The sequence below is a fragment of the Chinchilla lanigera genome, unplaced genomic scaffold (assembly GCF_000276665.1).
Source record: "Chinchilla lanigera isolate Chin_1 unplaced genomic scaffold, ChiLan1.0 scaffold00083, whole genome shotgun sequence".
Taxonomy (NCBI): domain Eukaryota; kingdom Metazoa; phylum Chordata; class Mammalia; order Rodentia; family Chinchillidae; genus Chinchilla; species Chinchilla lanigera.
The window spans coordinates 9,337,656-9,357,157 of NW_004955484.1; the positions used below are offsets into that span (position 1 = coordinate 9,337,656).

The window sequence follows — 19,502 nt, forward strand, 5'->3', positions numbered from 1 at the left end:
TGTAGTACTATCATTCAGCAACATTCAGCATTTATTGAGCACCTACCATTGGTCAGGACTGAGGGAGAAAAGTATACAGCATGGATTTAGTCCCTGTCTACCTGGAGTCCACAGTGTCATTCTGTACCTCCTACACTGTGGTCGTGTAAACACTTTGCACATCACAAACCTCATTAAAAACTGGTTCTCAAACATCAGAACAGGCCTAAATACAATGACTCCCCCCAGAAAAGCATTGTGGGTTCATCTCAGCACAAAGCCCTGGGACACACCTAAAACCTGGTCTCTATAAAAGTGATAGTGATTTGATGAGCTGGCTCTGTGATATCTGCCAGACATAAGCACAAACATGCAGAGGGACACCTAGCTCTAATTTGAGTGGCCACATAAAAAGCTACACACCCAGGACACAGCCAGCCAGAAGCCTAAGGCAGTCAGCAGTGCAGGTACACAGGATCACTGGCTCAGCTTTCTTGAGGAAGGTGCTCAGGCAAAGAAGGAGCGGTGCCCTTGGGGTTGGAATCCCAGAAGGCTTCCCCTCCCCATCCAAAAATCACCCCGACCCTCAAAGCTGCTATTGCAAGCCCACCTCACCCCCTCAAGAACCTATATTGTGAGCAGCGCCAGGGAAGACTACTGTTGAGAATTTCTGTTGTTTCTCAGAGTGGGCAGCAGATTCTGTTGTCCACCATGGGCAACACAATGACGAAGACAGGCAGTCTTAGCATGCAACATAATATTGACCAAAATGTCCTACCTGATTTCTCCTTTGGCCACATGACATGTTTTCTCTCACTGGTTTCCATAGATGAGTGGACGGCAGAGATCACTGTGTACTCCCCCCAACAGATCATCAAGGTTTATGTTGGAAGTCACTGGTATGCAACCACCCTGCAGACCCTGTTGAAGGTATTGCTAGCCCCAGATGCCTTGTTACCAATTTGGTTTCCCCTCCTGAGCCGCTCTGGGACCTGTTGGCTAGCCTACACACAGCCTCCCACACCTGCTTAAGACTTTCCCCTAACTTCACTACACAGAATGGGCAGAAATTCCATGAGCAGATAAAAAAAAAATTGAGTAATTTGTAGGAAAATGGATGCACTTTGAAACTGTAATGTTAAGTGAAATAAATCAGACACACAAACTTAAATATCACATAACTTCTCTTAAATGAAAAATCCAAATTATAAAGAGCAAAATAAAAGGTACTAGGAAGTAGGGAGATAGATCTTTCTCAGATGGGTAGGGGATCAAGAGATGGAGGAGGGGAAACAGGAGAGGGAAAGTGAATTTAAAAAGGAATTAAGAAGTGTTATGTACATATACCAACTCCACACAGGGACTGTAAACATTATATACTGCAAACATGTACGAGTGAGAAAAAATTCTATGAATTTTTGAATGAGTAGCATGCAGGGCAGACCTCGGGTGTGTGCGCAGGGAGGTCAGTTCTGAGGGGCCTGGAGCAAGAAGGAGACAGGGTAGGGGTTCCAGATGTTTTTGGGGGGCATCTAGAGACCAGCAAAAGCTGGCAGAGATGGGGTACTCTCCACTGTGCTTCCCTGTGGCCAAAAAGAAAAAGAGATGGACATCCTAAAGCCTCTAGTGTGGTTGGGAAAACAAAGTGAGAGTGGCTGACCTACTCCTCACTAAAGACCTAGCCTGTGACTAAGGATTCTGTTGTCCACACCCCCATCCCACCCTTTCCTGCCCAGTATCCAGAACTGCTGTCAAACCCTCAGAGAGTGTACTGGATCACATACGGACAGACCCTGCTCATCCACGGGGATGGCCAAATGTTTCGACATATTCTCAACTTCCTGAGACTTGGAAAACTGTTCTTACCATCTGAATTTAAGTAAGCAATGCAAGGATGATGAAATCAGTGAGGGTGACCCCTTCTGCAACAGAGGAAACCCCAGTTTGCAGCCTGTAGGGAGGAGGTTCCATTATTTCCAACATGGGTACTGTTGTTCAAGGCAGGTTCTCTGGGAACTTATGCAACACCCACACACTCCCATCTGATGTCCCCAGTCTGATGTCCCCTTGTCATTTGCAGGGAATGGCCTCTTTTCTGCCAGGAGGTGGAGGAATACCACATTCCATCCCTCTCAGAAGCTCTTGTGCAATGTGAGGCATACAAGTAAGAAAACTTTACTTGGGACTCCTTGTGTAGAGTTTGGACCTTTGTATTTCTCTTGGAAATGCTAAGTCTCACTGGCTACTGGGACTTTTCTTCCTCAGGGTTGAGGGAGAGACACAGATTCAGAATTGGCCAGTGGCCTAAACAAAACCATTTAAAACCCCCCTAGCTGGGGATTTAGCTCAGCGGCAAAGCGCCTGCCTGGCAAGTGCAAGGTCGTGAGTTCGGTTCCCGGTACCGGAGAAAAACCAAAAAAAAAATAAAATAAAAAAATAAAAAAATAAAAGCCCCCTTTCCTCCACTGTCATTAACTCCCCACCAAAGGACAGACCTAACCAACTTGCTGATGGGCTGATAGGAGATTCCACTCACTAAACAACAACTCTTGCTTTCGGCAGAGCATGGATCCAGGAGAAAGAATCTGAAAATGAAGAAGCTTTTCCCATCAGGAAGTTGCATGTACTGACGGAAGGGCCAGGGTCACTGATGGAGTTCAGTAGAGATGCTAAGGAAGTAAGCTCCAGTCTTCTTTAGTTGATGCTGTCTTCCAAGAATACACTACAAGGCGCGGGCAGGGTGGTGGCGGCGGTGGTGAAATGAATCAACTCGGCCCACACAGATTCCTAGTACATGATCTTGTTTCTGAACCTTTGAGGCACAGGGATGTGCTGGCCATTTGTGGCCTGGGATGCTGATGATCTCTTCTGTTACAGTGTGAGCACCCGCTAGACTAGCACCACTCCAACTCAAACCAAGCAAAGCTAAAATGGGTCACCCATGTCAGGGATACAAATGTCCTGGGTGAGCTGGTAGAGTTTTTGGAGGCCCAGCTTAGTAGGTCTTGGGTGAGGCTTTAGTAACAATCCACATGCCCAGGTCTACCATGCCCTCCCCTCCTCAGACTACAGACTGCATGCCTGTGGACTTCCAAGACTGCAGTGACAAGACTCCATGGAACAAGACCAAGAGGAACCTGGCAAGATCTAGCCAATTAGAAGAGTCTGAGCAGTACACCCGGACCATCCAGGTCTCCTTATGCCGAAATGCCAAGAGGGCAGACAATCCCAGCACCTACTCACAGTGCTCTGGCTTGTGTGCCAATCCCAGACATTGGGGAGGCCACTCTGAGAGTCCACCCAAAAAGAAGTGCACTACGATCAACCTCACACAGAAATCTGAAACCAAAGACCCTCCTGTTACCCCCATGCAAAAGCTCATCTCCCTGGTGAGGGAATGGGACATGGTCAATTGCAAACAGTGGGAATTCCAGCCACTAACAGCCCCCCGGAACAGCTCCTTGGAGGAGGCTGTCCCACATCTCCCCACAAGAAATGAGGCTGCTTCTGAGCCCAATACCTCTGCTGCCTGGAAGAGCCATTCCATAGCCTCAGAGAAGGATCTAGGTCCCCAGGCAGGGGCTGGAACAGCAGCACAAGACAAGAAGCCAGAGCCAACCTTTAAGTCATATTACCCCACAAAAAAAGCTGTGGCCCTGAAGGACTGGGGCAAGCAGAAGCCGAAGGAGAGAGGTGAGTCCTGTCTCATTCTTGACCTAAGTCTCATTTACAGCAGAGAAGGCAAACTCCTTGCCTAAGTCAATAGCAAGTTAGTAACAAAGGGGACTAGAGGACCCCACTCACTGAGGCCAGCTCTGTGCCAGGCAGCAGACACAGACATGACTGGTGGACTAGTATGGCTTGTGAGGCCAAGAGACTCACATAGAGTGAAGAGGTGAGCTATTTTGGGAAAGAGAAGCACAAAGGAGGCCAGGAGCTGGGGAGTCCTCAGGGAAGAGAGGGAAAGTCTAGGGTGTTTGTGGAAGGAAATATTGATCTAGCTAGAAGCCTGGCTTCCCATGCAGAAGCCATGAAAATGAGGCCAAAGACATGAGTCATCAGGCCCTGTCTTGTGAGTGCAGGCTGTTGTGCTCTGTTCTAACCCTGAGGCAAGTGGCAGCCCCTTAAAGGATTTTAATCAAGGGAACACAGGGTCAGATGTGTGCTTCAGAAACTTGCTCGGGGGCAGAGGAAGTACGGCAGCTGGAGGGGGTGTGTCAGAGGCACGAGTTCAACAGGAAGCTCAGTGGGCCTCGGTAGGGAAGACTCCTGAGGTGGATGGACAAGAGAAAGTCCATCTGGAAGAACAGCATGCATGGCATGTGAGATATTGAGGGACATCAGGTGGAGAGCCCCAGAGATGGGAGGGCCTGTGGAGCCTGGGCTGAAGAGAATGGGGAGGGAGAGACTGCCCAGGGAAATGTTCTGAGAACTGCCAAGGCCTTCCTACAGGACTCTGTCACCTTCCCTTCCCCTCTGTAGCTTGGGTCTTGCTTAGATTGGTCTTCTTAGACTCCCCCTGTGAACCCTGAATTAGTCTATCAAGCTTTGGGGTTACAATCATCTACTCTTCCAGAGTGGACACACCTGAAAGTCTGGCACCAAAAGATCCTTTTTATAATTTTATGAAGATTTCCAGTCCTCGGCTGATTTGTTTGAACCCAGGGCCTTATGAATGTAGACAAGCACCCTGCCACTGAGCTACATTCCCAGCTCTTTTTATTTTTTGAGACACGGTCTCACAAGTTGCCCAGCCTGGGCTGGAACTTGCAATTGTCCTGCCTCAGCCTCCTGAGTAGCTGAGATTACAGGTGTACACCACCATGCCCTGCTGTCCACTGGGTTTTGTTGGCCATATTTCATACTAGTCTTAGTTCAACAGAGGAATTTGGAGAATTCCTTGGAGTTCTGAAATTCAAGATTTGGCTTGCAAAGATTCCAGGGAAATGAAGAAAGGCCAGGGCCTAGAGTGCCACTTCTGAGAAGCCAGAAGCCTTTGGAAGGTGGGAATGACAGAGGTCCCCTCTCTACTTGGGTCCTGAGCCTGAGCTCTTAAGCATAAGGAGAGCACCCTTTCCTTGTTTCCACAGAAAACCCTGCTCTTGAGCAGCCTCTGCTTAATGCCAATGGAATGGACAACCCAGGGGTCATCCTCAAAGTGACTCATCCTCCTGTGGTGGGTAGCGATGGCGCCTGCATGTTCTTTGAGGACAGCATCATCTACACCACACAGATGGACAACCTTAGACACGTGTCATTGACAGCTAGCCCCCAGCCCCAAGGTGAGACTCTGGAACTATGCCTGGCCTGGTCTTCATTGTGGAGATGCTGGAGCCCCCACCCAGGGTGTTGCAGGCACAAAATGTCTCTTGGGAGCCCTGCAACTCTCTCCATCTCCACATCTCCTTGGTAGTCTCCAAGGCTGTGAGTGGCTATGGCCATATCCACTCTTCCTTCTCCACAGAGGTGATTTTCCTGAGTTTCTCTCTGTCCTGGGAAGAGATGTTTTATGCACAGAAATGTCACCGGTTCCTGACTGACATCATCCTGGATTCCATCAGGCAGAAAGACCCTAAAGCCATCACTGCCAAAGTGGTCTCGCTGGCCAGTGGGCTGTGGGTATGTGCGACAAACCCCAGAGCCTGACCCCACCTGACCCCCTGCCCCTGCAGTAAGTGATGTAAGGTAAGAGAAAACAAGCTGAGATGGGGGTAAGGGGAAAAAGGCAGAAGGGTGGCAGAAAGGACAGAGACAAGATGGCAGGGCAGTTTCATCTGGACCAAGCAGTGGCCAAGAGGTAAGTTTGGACTGCCTGCTCCTAAGCTCTGTAGCTCCTGCAGGCCCAGGGAAGTCCTTGCTCTGCACATCACTCTGAGGGGCTGGGAGATGTTCACACCTTGCCTGACCATGACTTCTTCTGGCAGACACTGAACATCAGCCCCAAGCAGTTTGTGGTGGATTTGCTGGCTACCACAGGTTTCAAGGATGACCGGCACACCCAGGAGCGCCTGTACAGCTGGGTGGAGGTAAGGCTCACCTGCACCCCTGGGGATGGCAACCTTGTGGATGCCTCAGATGGACTTGCTGCACAACAGCCAGTCCAGCAATGTCCAGAAGACTAGGAGGCAGAAGGCCACTGGTCCCTAATCCCAGGGAGAGAGAAACAGTAGTGGAAATTAATCAATCCAGAGTAGTCAAAAAGCAACATTCAGGCCACTGGTTTCATAGTTTTTCTCAAAGATAACCTGTGCCTTTATCCCTTAACTACCCTGGCCACACTTGAAAGAAGCATGATATGAACCCAAGCGTTGCATTTACAGAAGTCAGACCTTTTCAACCAGTGTACTTCACCTACTTAGCTATAATGTCACCTTCTTTTCATATTTAAGCTGCTTTAAAGGAGTTTTTGTAAAGAAAAAGAAAATGCTCAATTTTTCTGACTCTTTAAAATAATTTCAGCTGGGCATGGTACCACATGCCTATAATCCCAGCACTCGGGAGGCTGAGGCAGGAGGATCGTTGCGAGTTTGAGGCCACTCTATCTCAAAATAATAATAATAATTATTATTATTATTATTTCAGCATTGTGGGTAGGAAATACTTAGCTAATTTCTCATTAATCTGGCATTTCTGTAATCAAGTGGCTTACTATAACAAAATTCACCATAAACAAACTAGTATCCAATTACTATTAGTTTTCTGGTCTACCATTATCTATTATTTATAAAGGTAAGGTCAGCATCTATGGCTGGAAGGTGGAAAACCTTTTTTTGAGCATCTAGTCTTTCTGTTCAGTTCCCTGGTAGCCACTCATAGCCACAGCCATGTGAGACGTCTTTGGGAAGAACTGAGCCCTAGGGCACCAAACATCACCAAGAACAGGGCTGCCCCGTCCATGCCCACTCCTGGATGGGAGAATCCCACTCATATGGAGCTAAAGTAGGCATGTGGCCATGAATTCAGTGCTAAGCCAGGCCTTTCCTTGCAGCTCACACTGCCTTTCGCCAGGAAATACGCCCGCTGCGTGGACCTGCTCATACAGAGAGGCCTGTCCAGGTCTGTCTCTTACTCTGTCCTGGGAAAGTACTTACAAGAGGGATAGGATACCCAGAGACACATCCTCTGGTCAAGGTTTATTTTAACTGGGGAATTCCCCAGAATGCATGTACCTACCCAAGCATATAAATCAGTCTGGTTTTTTTTGTTTGTTTTTGTTTTATTATAAACAAATAAAACTGTAAATCACAACTCAAAGACCTGAAACTCCTCTGAGATACCAAAGGTCTAGTGACCAATGAGAAAATAGTAGACAATTCCAACTGAAAGCTGTTCAGTAGGCATTAAGTCAAAAGAACGACACTAGCCCAGAAAATAAGGGACTGGCCTGGAGAGCCAGGACAGGCAAAGCCAAGGGCTCAGGGGGATGGGTTGGTCCCTGGGGGAGTGCTCAGCACTAAGGCCAGGGATTGGGGAATAGCTGCTGGGAACCCATCTGTGTGTCTCCTGAGGACTAGGGGAAGCAATAACTGCCCAGAGCCATATGGTACTCCACCAACCTACAGCATGGAAATACCTGCTCTCTGTCCTGGCCTTCTAATTTACAACTGGGGTGGGAGCTGGAGAGGGGGCAGGAGAAGAAGACATGGGGCCAGGAACCTGGGTCAGAGTGCTTGTTCAGGCTCTGCAGCCAGACTCTCCTGCAGAGGCCCGGGGCCAGTTGGTCAATGGCCACAGAAATTAGAACAGTCAACATGGCTGCACATGTAGGTGGTAGAATAAGGTGGCCCGGTTGCCAGCGATGCCCTGGTCATGCAGATCTAGCCAGGTGATAATGTTCCTTGGAGCTGCTGGATCCACTGTTTCCCTTCAAGCCTGGGCTCATACCTGTGGTGCCAGGCCGGGCATGAAGACCTGCTTTACCAGTTCTGGGTTCAGAGTACAGGTTATCTCTGGGGAAAGGCTCTAGGCCAGCCTCATCTAAAGGAAAGGCAGCCATGGGCTCAGCCTGGGTTGGCAAGAGACTGATGGGCATAAAGCAAAACAGTACTTACATAGGACAAGTCCTCAAGTCCTCTGTCCGGGACCTGCCCTGACACACAGCTGCTGTCAGAGCCACTGGAGCCACTGGCTGATGGGCACTGGGATGAGACCTCAGAGTCCTCAGGAGCTACAGGGAGGGAGACTGCGTAAGGTGTCAGCAGGGGAGGCCCAGACCCAGAGTGCCTCCTGCTTCTTGCTAAGCCCAGACGTACTCAAAGAGGGCTGGCTGCCCAGCTCCACCTCGGCCTCCAGCGTTGCATCTTCTGGGAAGTTGGGAGGGTACCGGGGCCAGTGGAAACCCAGAAGAGCAGGGTCTCTGTACAGGTGCAGGTTGAGGGGCCCCAAAACAGAGCAAGAAGCAGGGTCTCCAGGAATGGGGTTTGAGGCCCCCAAATAGGGGCTCTCATAGTCAAGCGGGGCCACAGCAATGGAGGCCCGAGAGCGAACTTCTGCATAAGAAAGAGGGTCACGTTGGGACAGGCCAGAGCCCAATTTGGCCTGAAGTCCCCAGAGGAACAGAGGCCCCAGTGTCTCCCACACACAGTTTTCCCCAGCCCCACTCCCAGCAGCCTGCCTGCTACCTCGGCACTTTAGGACATAGTTGATGCTGCGGTCGTTGATAGCTTCTTCACTGGGGGCAATGTCCTGGAAGGCTTTGTTCCCCACACCCATGGACACCATCTCAGCCATGCGCACCTCTGAGTGGAGATTAGGAGTAAGTGAGAGCCTGCTGGGTGATATCTGCTAAGTCTTTCCTGTATATCCTTATCCTATCAATTAAGCACCCTGTGCACTGAGGCTTCCTGATGCCAGGTTCTTTCCTCACAATTCCATAGGGCAGGTATCATAAATTCCCTTTTAAAGATGAATCCCCTGATACTCAGAAGTTAATACTATGTCCAAAGTCACAGAGTCAGCAGGATTGCTTGACTTTGAAGTTCCCTCCCATGAACTGGCAGCTACTGCTGGACTTCCTCCCCCTTATCAAGCATTTCCAGTCCCTTAGACCTTCGCTGGGCTCCTAGGAGACACATTATCTGAGGGGGGCATGGGGTGATGGAGGGGGCAGGTACCCACCCTTGTTGTGAACAGCTTGCCTCCAGAGCAGGCGGGAAATGTCAGTTGTCCAGGCCTGCTTGGTGTCCAAGCTGGAGGCCTGTAGCACAAAGGTATCCCTGGCCTTGCGCCGGCGGAACCAGATCTCAAAGCGCAGTTTGCTATCCCCACAGCACTCAGTGAGGCCAAGGTCTGCCATCTGTGTGGCCAGAAGACAGGAGGCTGGTAAGGCTTGGGCAGGAGCCAGTGGGGAGGGGACAGCGTCAGATGGGCCTACCTTGAAGGAGCGCTTGTAGGTAAATGTGTCAACACCTGTGGACCCACGGCGAGGCTTGCTGAAAAGCAACAGCTCCTCAAAGAGGAAAACCCGGCGCAGGGACTTGTGGCGCCCAGCACGCACCATGAACTCATCCTGTCGCACCAGCTGCCCCTGCTCCTTGAGATTAACCTGCAAAGTTGCGATCTTGTGGGTGCCCAGCCCTCCTGCTCTCTTCTTCCACACCCACAGCACCTGCCCACCATGACCTGGGTGACTCACATCACAGCCCTGGATGGCATCCATGGCGAGCAGATCATTGCCATGTCGCAACTGGAAGTGTACAAGGCTCTGGGCTGCCTGCAAGGCATTCAGCTCTTGCACAGGGCCCCCACAGGCCCGCACCAGCTCCTGCAGCAGCAGTGCATACTTGCTCATGCGCTGAATGGGCTTTAACAGATAGGAGGCCAAGTCCAGTTGGTCTCCTAGTGCTTGCTGCTTGTCCTGTCAGGAGCAGGGGAGACCACCGAGTGATTTCAGGATGTACCGCACATCCCCCTACTCCTCCTGCATATCTTGGGCTTTCCTACCTTGAAGAAGGCGTGACCATAGCTGGTCATCAAGGCATCAGAACGAGGTTTATTCTTGCTGTAGAGTGCATACATCCCAAACTGCACCCTCTGCAAGGACACAGAGCTCAACCAAGGTGTGAAGGACCCAACTCCCAAAGGCTGTCCCCTTCCTAGCCCAACCATTCTCTCAGCTTGAGAGGACCAAAATGCCAAAAGGCAACTTTCAGGGAGCTCTTCCCAGATCCTGCTTTGAATGAAGGGTGATTAGCAAGAATAGACACTGTGTAGAGAGGGCGTGCTAAGGCCCTCTGAAGAGGAAGTCCTCTTTCCCTCAGACTGGGCCTCTGCATTTAGCTCTGCCCCTCCCATGGCTCTGAGACCATCTCTCTGTTCTCAGATCCCTCAGACTCTTGCTTGCTCACCAGTCTCAGCCATGCTTACCTTGATTACCAGGTTTCTTTCCTGCCACAGGCTTTGCACTTATTCTTTCTTGGGGTGGAGCTCTCTTACTCTGGCTCCTCCCTGGGTCAGTTCAAACATCTGCTGCTCAGAGACCATCTCTCACTGCTCTAAAGTGGGAAATCTGTGTGATCTGTAACCCACAGATACCTGTCATGGTTATTTTCCTCCTAGCCCCAACTATAATCTGGAATTATCTTTTTCTCTTGTAAGTGTCCTCTACTGAACTAAAACATTCTGAGATGCAGTGACCTTGTGGGTCTCACTCATAGCTGTACCCATCAGCCCGCCTAGTACCAAGCATGTGCCCAACAGCTCTTTGGGGAGTGTGGCAGAATCAGCTGGGGCTGTGTGACCAGTGAAGCTTACATGACGCAGGAAGGCATAGGCTACTCGAGGTGGGTGTCGGGTGCAAGCCTCCAGCTCACGCAGGAAGAAATGGCAGTGAAAGTCCCGCAGCTTCTCCAGGTTGCCAAAGAGGTGGGCACGCTGGCCTCGGAGGCCCTGGGGCACATCAGGGCGATCCAGCTCAGGGAAGTAGTTCTCCATGGTATAGTCAAGGGCCCGGACATACTCTCGCTCTGTGGCCACCATCTCTGCCAGGACCAGCTGTAGCCTACCGGGTAGGTGGAATCAGGACCCAAGTCATCTACCCTCCACTGTCTTCCCTGCTCTGCCCATTGTCTGTACCTGTTGGGGCTTCTGAAGTCAGAGCTGCCTGGTGGAGGCATAGTAGTTGTGAATAACCTGGGCTGGGGACCTCCTCCAGCCTCTGGTCCATGGCAGGCAGCAACGATGGTGGCGTGGTGGTAGTGCTTGACGCGCTCACTGAGACTCTGCCCCAGATTCTGGTCAAAGCTGTAAGACTTCCTCAGGGGAGGGGTGGCAGCTGGAGCAGGGACCCGGCTCATGCATAGGGTAGCTGTGCTACCTGGCAGTGCTGGCTTCAACGCAGCCTCTAGCTTCTGGTCCAGGGCCAGCCAGGTGTCCTGGCACTGTGCCCAGGCCCAGCGGCATTCCTGGCGAATGCCCTCTGAACCTAGACCTGTGGCTAGAGCCCACATTTTTCGGAAGTGAGCAGGAGGCAAGTCAGGGTGCCTGGTCCAGTGCAGCTGCAGCTGCTGCAGCACAACCCGTGGATGCTCCTGCTCCAGCTCTGCCAGGACCCGCTGCCCTGCCTCAGCCCACGTTGAAGCCTGCAACATGGAGGCCAGGCAGGCATGAGAGGGGAACCTCACCAAGTCCAACACACCTTCTACTCTATCAGCCCCCTGGCTCCCTAACAGGCTGGCCCCAGGCCATGTCCCCTGAGGCTGGATTTTTGGGTCAAACTAAGATAAGGGAAGAGAAGAGGCAGGATAAACAGGAAGATCGGATGCTGCTATGGTGTTTTAACAGCTGTTGCTTTGACCCCATAACCACAAAGTGAGGGACAGGACCCCTTACCCACCTGCTTGAAAAACTGAAACAGCTTCTCAGCATCTGTGAGACGCTGGCGCCGCTGAGCCAAAGCCCTAGAGAATTCTGTCAGCTGAGCCCGCAGGGCCAGAAACCGTGTCCCAGGGGCACCCAGGTCAGCTGCCTCCCAGCTAGCCAGTGACTGCAGAAACTTCTCTCCTTGCTTGATCTGTTCCTACAGAGACAGACTGGGCTCAGCTAGACCAGGCCTGGTGGTCTGGGCCCAAACTCAGATCTTTTCCACTGATATCTACATGTCATCAAGTCTCTCCCAAATACAAGGCCTTCCCACCACCCACCGAACCTCTACTTCCCCCCTTACTTTCCTTTCAGAAGCATTCAGCCTTCTCTCTCCTGGACTGATTCCTCCCTACTCTCCTGATTCTCCTTGTCCTTCCCAGCGGTTCCTCCTCCCATTCCCCTCTCTGAAGACTAGTGCACTCTTTCCCCTAGGCAATCTTGCATGAGAACCCCTGCCCTAACACCATCCACACACACAGCCACCAAGTGCCCTCTCCAGCCAGACTCGTTCTCTGAGTTCCAGACCCACGGGCCCTTTTTTCCCTCCATGCCAGCCATCTCAAAAGCACACCTAAGACTGGCCTTGTGAAAGACCCTGCCCATCAAGTCCTCATCCCCCGACGCCTCTCTGAGAACAGCATCCATTCATCCTTACAACTGCCCTCTCCCTTTCTCTCCCATATGGATGTACCATCAAGTCCTACAAACTTTCAAATCCGTCTCCCTGCACCTATCCTGGCCAAAGAAAGCACTACAGTCAACTCTCCATACCTATGCATTCCACATCCAAGGATTCAACTAACTTTGCATTGAAAATATCTGGGAAAAAGATCTAAAAACATCATATCACAGTGATATATGTGCACCTATGTTCATAGCAGCACAATTTGTAATTGCTAAAATGTGGAAGCAACCCAAATGTCCATCCACCGAGGATTGGATAAGAAAATTATGGTACTTTTATATAATGGAATATTACTCAGCTGTAAAGAAAGATAAACTCGAGGCCTTTATATTTAAATGGTCACAACTAGAGACCATACTCATAAGTGAAATAAATCAAACATACATGTGCAAGCACCGCATTGTGTCACTAGTGTAAAACTTGAAAGAGTTAATTTAAACTCGGAAGTATGATAGACACTGTGAAATGATAGGAAACCACCGAAGAGTAAAGGGCTTCTGGGATGTGGGAAAAGAGAAGGAAACGAAGGAGAAATTTTGTATGTATGTATATACAGGATAGATAACATGGTTGTTCTTCTATCTGCTGTTTCTATGCTGAAAGAAACTGTCAATGAGTCTTTGGTTGACCAGTATTGCATGTCTATATCTGTTTTCATGAGAAGCCACTTTGAAGATATCAATATGTAATACAACCACCATTGTTAATTCCCTACCACTTTGTTTGTAACTCTGTATTGTCTGTATTGTGCTTGTGATATGTTGTAAAATGTTGTATGTCTGTTAATGTTTCCCTCCTTTTATCTTTAAAATTAAAAAAAAAAAAAGAAAGAAAATATCTGGGAAAAAGTTGCGTTTGTCCTAAATATGTTCAGACTTTTTCTTGTCGTTATTCCCTAAACAACATTAACAATTACTTACATAGCATCCATACTGTATCAAGTATTATATTAATCCAGAGATGATTTGAAGTATATGGAAGAATATTGTGTAGGTCATATGCAAATATTATACACAGATTTAGGCAACCAAGACAGGTCTTGGGACCAATCTCCCACAGACACTTAGGGGCAAATGTATTTCCCTCCTGGACTGGGTTGCAATTGCCGACTCTTCACATCCACCCTTCAAGTAATTACTCAGAAACAAAGATCATCCTACAATGGGAATCTGATTATGCAACCATTTTGCTTCAACCTTTCACTGCTATAGGGCACAATAATCTGGCTACTAATCAGTCTCCTGGTCTCATCTCACCTCATCTCTGCCCACTCTTAGTTTTCTGTTCCACATTTCAACCTCACCAACTTTGTTGTTCCTCAGGCACATCATACTTCCTCCTGTCAGGAGACCTTTGAATATGCTGTTCTGCAGCTTAGAATGTCCCTCTGGCCCCAGTCCTCTTCTGCCTGATTGACCCTAACTTATTTCTTCAGCTCTCAGCTTGAAAGCCACCCAAAACAAGCTTGCATGATGCCTCTGCTGGGTCAGTTTTTCACATTCACTCATCTTCTCTGCCTGACAGTAAATTTCAAGGCAGCAAGGCATTAAATTTTCCTTCACTCTCCTGTATCATAGTCCCTGCCAAACTGCCCCAATATCTTTAGAGTGAACAAATGACTAAACTTACCTGAGCAACCTGGTCCAACTCCCGAAAAGGGCCTTGGGCCTGGAGCAGCATGTCCAGAGAGGGCTCCCCTGGCTCCTCCAGAGCTGGCCAGCCCACCTGCTGCAGCCACACTTCAATCTGATGAACACAATCGGGAAAAGGTGAGCAGGGCTTCTGTGCGTTTGGATTACACTGGAGATCAAGGCCAGGGTCTGCTCTGAACAAGTAGTTCCCACCTGGTGCAGCCTTCCCTCTTGGGCCTCCAGTTCCTGGAATAATTCTAGTGCTTGTACTCGCTGGTTGCTCTGTTGGGTCAGCTGGTGTAGTAGTCCATCCACACGGCCATACAGCTCATCAGCCTTGTCCACTGCTAGCCTGATGCAGGTTACACAATCTTACCTTGGTCCACTCTACCCTGTCCTGGGATCCATAATCCTGGCTGGTTCTGAACCAGCCAGTTGAGTCCTTGGCACACATGTGGTGGGCTGAGCTGGAGAAAGATCTGGGAATTGGGCTTGTACCTACCTGTAGTCTGGGCTCAGGGTAATCTCTGGGACCTCCTGCTTCAGCCACACCATCTCCAAGCCCCCTTGGCATTGTATCCATGCCAGCTGTGGTGAGTCTAGCACCCGTTGCATCAGGACCTGTACCTGCTGTAGAAGCTGGCCAACTTCCTAAGATTGAGAGCAAAAAAGAGTGGTGGACATGGGAGAGAAAGACAGTCAGGGAGCATTCATGGAGGTGTTGGAAGGGGACACTCACCCCAGACTCCGTGGGCTGAGGCACAACCTTTACATTCTCGATGGCCACCTGAAGCATGGTACAAACCACCTGGCAGTTCTGCAGTAACACTTCCAGGCGCTGTAAACGGGGGTAGGTATAACCAGTGTGGTCTCAGGCCTCCTGAGTTCCACGCCCCTGCAGCCAGTTTTGCCCTGCTCAAGCCAACCCAGGAGAGGCTCCACTGCAGGCCCAAGCTGCCTGTATAACCTCGCCACAGGTCCTATCGGGTGCACTGACCATCCGGAATTCCAGCCAAGCCTGGTGGCAGTAAGGTAGGCATCCTCCTAGTGAAGTGGGCAACCCTGCAGTGGGGATGTGGGTCACCAAGCTCTGATGAGAGGGCAGGTGCTCAAGCTGCAAGAGAAGAAGGTGTTGTGACCCAGGTCTGAATAGAGAAGGACCCAACTCCACTCCTAGCCAACTTGGTACAGTACCTGCAGCCCCAAAGGCACCTCATCTGGTATCTTTCCCACCAGCAGCACCTGGTGCACGGATCCTGGGGCTGCTTCCTGCAAGGAATCATAGCTCAGCTCTGCCTCTAGCTCTACACAAAAGGAGTGGAGGAGAGCTATGATCCTGTACTCACCTGTAGTTGGCTGAGCCCCCACAAGAGTGAAGACCTCGGGGAACAAATGCGGGCATCAACTAGTATGGTCAGTCCCAGGGCCTGTATTTCGGGCCTAAAGGGGTACGCTTCAGATCATTATGCTTTCCAGGTCCTGACACCTCCTGGCTTAGGCTCATTCCCCCAACTTCCTCCCTCAAACCTGGTGATGCCTCGAAGGTAGAGAAGGAGGCAGATAAGTTCACGGCTGCTGCACTTGGGGTGAAGCCAGGCTGGGTTGTGAGCACACAGAAGCAGTACTGCTCGGCCTTCTGCATCACGGGTCCCTGTGGGAAGGAGGCAGTGAACACCTGTCCAGTTGGGCCACCCCATCTCCATAGCTTCTGCCCTCTCAACTACCTGGCAAAGAAGCCATGCCACTGGCCAGCAGCTCCCAGGGAAGGTCTTGGGCTAGGAAGCAGTCAGCAGGCTTAGGTAGACTAGATCTGTGGGAGTCTTGGAAAGAGAAACGGCAGGGGTCTGCACTACCCAGAGACCTCTTCACGGACCAGGGTTTCAACTGAGTAGAGTGAGAGATCTCCCCATGTTGCAACACCCATCTTTAGTATCCCCGTTCCCTTCCCTAGACCAGCCTCCCTTACCTGCCTCTGGCAAATTTGGTGATGACTCTGATAAAGGGTTTCCAACGTCCACAAGGTTGTTGTCCAAAGCCCCAGGGCCCAAGCCAGCTGGCAACGTCCCACCTAGACCTGGGTTTCCTACCAAGTCTTCCCCTGGGCTGAGGTAAGGGGTCAGGGGGCACGGGAGGTTGTGTACTACGGAGGGGAGTGGCTCCTCTGGCGGGACTGAAGAGCCGCCTAAAGTGCTCCTCTGGCCATCCCCTGACCCATCTGCAGCTCTCTGTTGTGGAGACAATTGTAGCTCCCTGGACAAGGGGCTGCCCTGTAGTCTCGGGGGACTGGGGTCCTTAACCTGCTCCTGGGGAGTTGGATCCTCCTCCCAGGCATCCTTGAAACTGCATACAGCAAACCTCCAGTCGGTGGCATGGCTCTGAGAGTCTGGGGGCTCATCCCCAACCTCCTGGGGCCCTTCCATCACTCCCTGATAAGGGTGGGCCTGCCCCGGACACGTGGGAGAGTGGCTGGGCCTTGGTGTGAAGGGAGGCCCCAGTTCATCCAGGAACTGGATTGCAGACGGTCGGGCAAGACTCCAAGGGCAATACGAAGTGGGTGCCAAGCCAAAGGAAGCGCAGAAGCTACCGCAGTTCAACCCTAGGGAGAGGGAAAAACGCCAAGGGTCTCCCTTCCGCCTGGGTCCTCGTCGCGCTCCCGTGAGCCTTTGCCCGAGCGTCCCCCCTCCTCGGACCCGGCCTTGCCAGGCTTCCCAGGCCTGCCCTTGGGGCTGCCTCGCGTCCGCGGTCACGCTGGGGCAGCCAGGCCCTGGCCTCGGCGCGGTCCGGCACGCGCCTCCCCCGCCCTCCGCTCGCACTCACGCCCCCAGAACAGGAGCCCTGGAAACGACTGAGCCCCGACGGCGGCTGCTCCGCGACCGCCTGGCGTCCGAGGGCGCCCCCTCCTGGCCGCTGGAGGAGGGAAGGGCCGCCGGGTACGCAGCGCCGCGTCGCCCCCTGGGGCCGAAGGACAGAGCCACAGGGCGGCCCGCAGGTCCAAAAACAGACGGCCGGGCAGCCCCGCAGCGTCTAGGCGCGGGCCTACGCCCTCGGGCCGGGCAGCTCCCCACCCCAGCGCCCCGCGCACCTGGCTCCGCACACACACCCCGGCGTCTCGGTGCGCGGGGTCGACGCTGCGCCGAACGGCCGTTCCTGGGGGCCGGGCGCCGGAAGTGGTGCCGCGAGGGCGAGTGAGCGGCGGGGACCCCGGGCGGACCTTTCAGCCCAGCTCCCTCAGCAGGAGGATTTCTTGTTCCTCACACAAAGAAGGCAAGTATGGGCCCAGGGTTTCGGGAAGCCCCTAGAAAGAGACTCCCTAAGCCTAGAGCAGCTGCTTGGAGCAAGTCCGGACTATCAGCATGGAGGCTGGGCCCCCTACGGCCCCCTGCAACGGCCCCCTCCAGGTGTTTAAGCTTACGCATCTAGAGACCGACTGCACAGGGTGTGGCTGCACAGCGGTGGAGCTCCTACCTGGTATGTGGAAGGCCCCGGGGTTGATTCCCAGCATAGCAAAACAAACTGTGTCGTGGAGATCTAGAGACTGGTCCTATGATCCCATGACAATACGGGATCCCGTGATGGGGTAGATGATGCTTCTGGGCTGAAGCTGAAGGGGCAGTGAGGCCTCCGACCCTACACTCCCTTGGGCCCCCTGGCATCTTTCCCCCCACCAGAAAAGTCCAGCTAAGCAAGATGATGCTGAAGTTGAGATCTTGGAGGCAGAGAGACTAGGCCCAGCCTGGCTTCTCTACTCACCTGGTACAAGACCTCCAGGGACTCCTCTTCTCTTTGCACCTCAGCCTTCTCACCTGTAAAACAAGAAACTCATTCTTTTTTTTTGGGAATGCCTGGAGGACTAGGGAAGACCCCATATGTCGAGTGCCTGCTCACCGCTAGTAGCTCTGGGGCTCTGTGCATGCCTGCCCCTGCCCCTTCATTTTCATCCTCAGTGAGAGGATACTGAACTGATGAAAATCACTTGGATAACTGTGAGATCACTTCCAGCTCTGAGATCTGGGGTCTCTTTGGGATATGTGGACCTGCCCTGACACTCCTCAGAATTTGTGGAAAGATTATGGGAAGGTTGGCAATGTTGAAAAAAAAAAAAAAAAAGCACCAAGCTCCACACCATGTCTAGGCCCTGGCAGAATACCCAGACCCTTGACCCCTGGGAGGGGAGAACAGTGGGGTAATTGCCTTCCTTGGCTCTAGGGCAAGTGCCTCCTTCATTAACCTGGGCATCAGCAGGCACAGTGGAAAGAACAGCAAGCCCACCTACCCATCCAGGCACCCACAGTACAGACTACCAGGCAGATAATAGAGAAGGAACAAGGAAGAGCTGGCCTTGGCTTGTCCTGCTGCAGCCCCAGCCCCCAGCCAGACCTCTTTCCCCTCCCTGCTCTAGCCTCAGTGAGCATCAGATCCAACCTTGGTGCCCTCCCTGCTGTGTCCCAGGGCCGCCCCCGCTGACTCACTGCCTCCTGTTCCCTCCCTCCCCCTCTCTTGCCCACTTCCACTCACCAACCCTCCCCCCCCAGGAGCCCTCATAGCTGGGGGCGGACCTGCTGGCAAGCATACATAACATCCCAGTGCCAGAGGCAAAGATGAAGCTCAAGCCACAGGCCCTAGCTAACCCTGGCACAGCAGGCAGAGTCAGAGGAGGTGCAGACATGCTGAGATAGAGGCAGAGCTGGCCCCTGGCTTCGCCACTCCACATAGAATGTGCATTGTAAGCAGACTGGATGTATGTGTCCACTTCTGTACTTTAGCACTGGGCCTGGCACAGAACAGATGTTTAGAGGTGCCTGAAACTAGACACACACACACACACACACACACACACACACACACACACACACGCACGCACACCCGGCTTCCCATCTGTGAGTCACATGGAAACCGGAGTCATAGGTAGAGACAGATTCAGAGGCTCAGCCTGAAAGGCTGACAGAAGATGCAGAGAACTGCAGGATGCATAGCCCCAGGATGGCAAAGGCACAGACAGAAGCAAGGATAGACTGAGGCCGCGTGGGAAACATTGGGGGAGGGGCAGGGCCTGAAGCCAGTCTGGAGCGGCTGACCACAGCAGGCTCTGAGGGCTGAGCTTGCAGGACTCAGCAGTGACTCATGGAGTCCATCTCTGTGGCTCCACTGGCAGCAGAATCTCCTCAGAGCAGCCTTTTCCACTGAGATCATAAAATGTAGATGGGCCTCCCTCCCCTGCCCCTTGCCCAACCCTCATTCAGCCTGCCATTCCTTGTCAGTAGGAATCAGTCAAAAAATAAAATGTGAGCTCTGGACATCAGTGGGCATAATGATGGGAAACCCACAATCCCTTCCCTCACTCCACG

The 19,502-nt window shown here is 52.0% G+C and overlaps 2 protein-coding genes across 6 annotated transcripts in view; one reads left to right on the forward strand and one right to left on the reverse strand.

Annotated features, from left to right (window-relative positions):
- Kctd19 (potassium channel tetramerization domain containing 19) overlaps positions 1–7,227 on the forward strand; it is a 61,907-nt gene extending 54,680 nt beyond the window's left edge. For all 3 annotated transcript variants that reach the window (XM_013503893.1, XM_005403664.1, XM_013503894.1), the window contains exons 8-16: positions 809–909; positions 1,716–1,858; positions 2,060–2,143; positions 2,542–2,656; positions 3,045–3,672; positions 5,070–5,261; positions 5,444–5,598; positions 5,904–6,005; positions 6,968–7,227. In XM_013503893.1, the coding sequence (XP_013359347.1) occupies positions 809–909; positions 1,716–1,858; positions 2,060–2,143; positions 2,542–2,656; positions 3,045–3,672; positions 5,070–5,261; positions 5,444–5,598; positions 5,904–6,005; positions 6,968–7,081 (1,634 nt within the window). In that variant the 3' untranslated portion in view covers positions 7,082–7,227. The remainder of the gene's footprint in view (positions 1–808; positions 910–1,715; positions 1,859–2,059; positions 2,144–2,541; positions 2,657–3,044; positions 3,673–5,069; positions 5,262–5,443; positions 5,599–5,903; positions 6,006–6,967) is intronic.
- Positions 7,175–18,527, reverse strand: Plekhg4 (pleckstrin homology domain containing, family G (with RhoGef domain) member 4). Of its 3 annotated transcripts, XM_005403662.2 has the most exons (24): positions 18,431–18,526; positions 17,908–17,960; positions 17,240–17,407; positions 16,124–16,753; positions 15,882–15,977; positions 15,685–15,808; positions 15,504–15,597; positions 15,352–15,426; positions 15,155–15,271; positions 14,897–14,995; positions 14,660–14,808; positions 14,371–14,509; positions 14,156–14,272; positions 11,813–11,995; positions 11,053–11,558; positions 10,732–10,978; positions 9,922–10,011; positions 9,614–9,835; positions 9,353–9,523; positions 9,097–9,274; positions 8,601–8,717; positions 8,232–8,468; positions 8,031–8,146; positions 7,175–7,863 (listed from the first exon to the last, which is right to left on the reverse strand). In XM_005403662.2, the coding sequence occupies exons 4-24, from the start codon at positions 16,575–16,577 to the stop codon at positions 7,858–7,860; spliced, it is 3,537 nt and encodes a 1,178-aa protein (XP_005403719.1). In that variant the 5' UTR covers positions 16,578–16,753; positions 17,240–17,407; positions 17,908–17,960; positions 18,431–18,526; the 3' UTR covers positions 7,175–7,857. The 3 variants fall into 3 exon arrangements, with proteins under 3 accessions (XP_005403719.1, XP_013359345.1, XP_013359346.1); XM_013503891.1 differs by lacking the exon at positions 17,240–17,407 and having other exon boundaries at positions 8,031–8,161; positions 18,431–18,527; XM_013503892.1 differs by lacking the exons at positions 17,240–17,407; positions 17,908–17,960; positions 18,431–18,526 and adding an exon at positions 16,975–17,232 and having other exon boundaries at positions 8,031–8,161.
- Between the last annotated feature and the right edge of the window lie 975 nt (positions 18,528–19,502).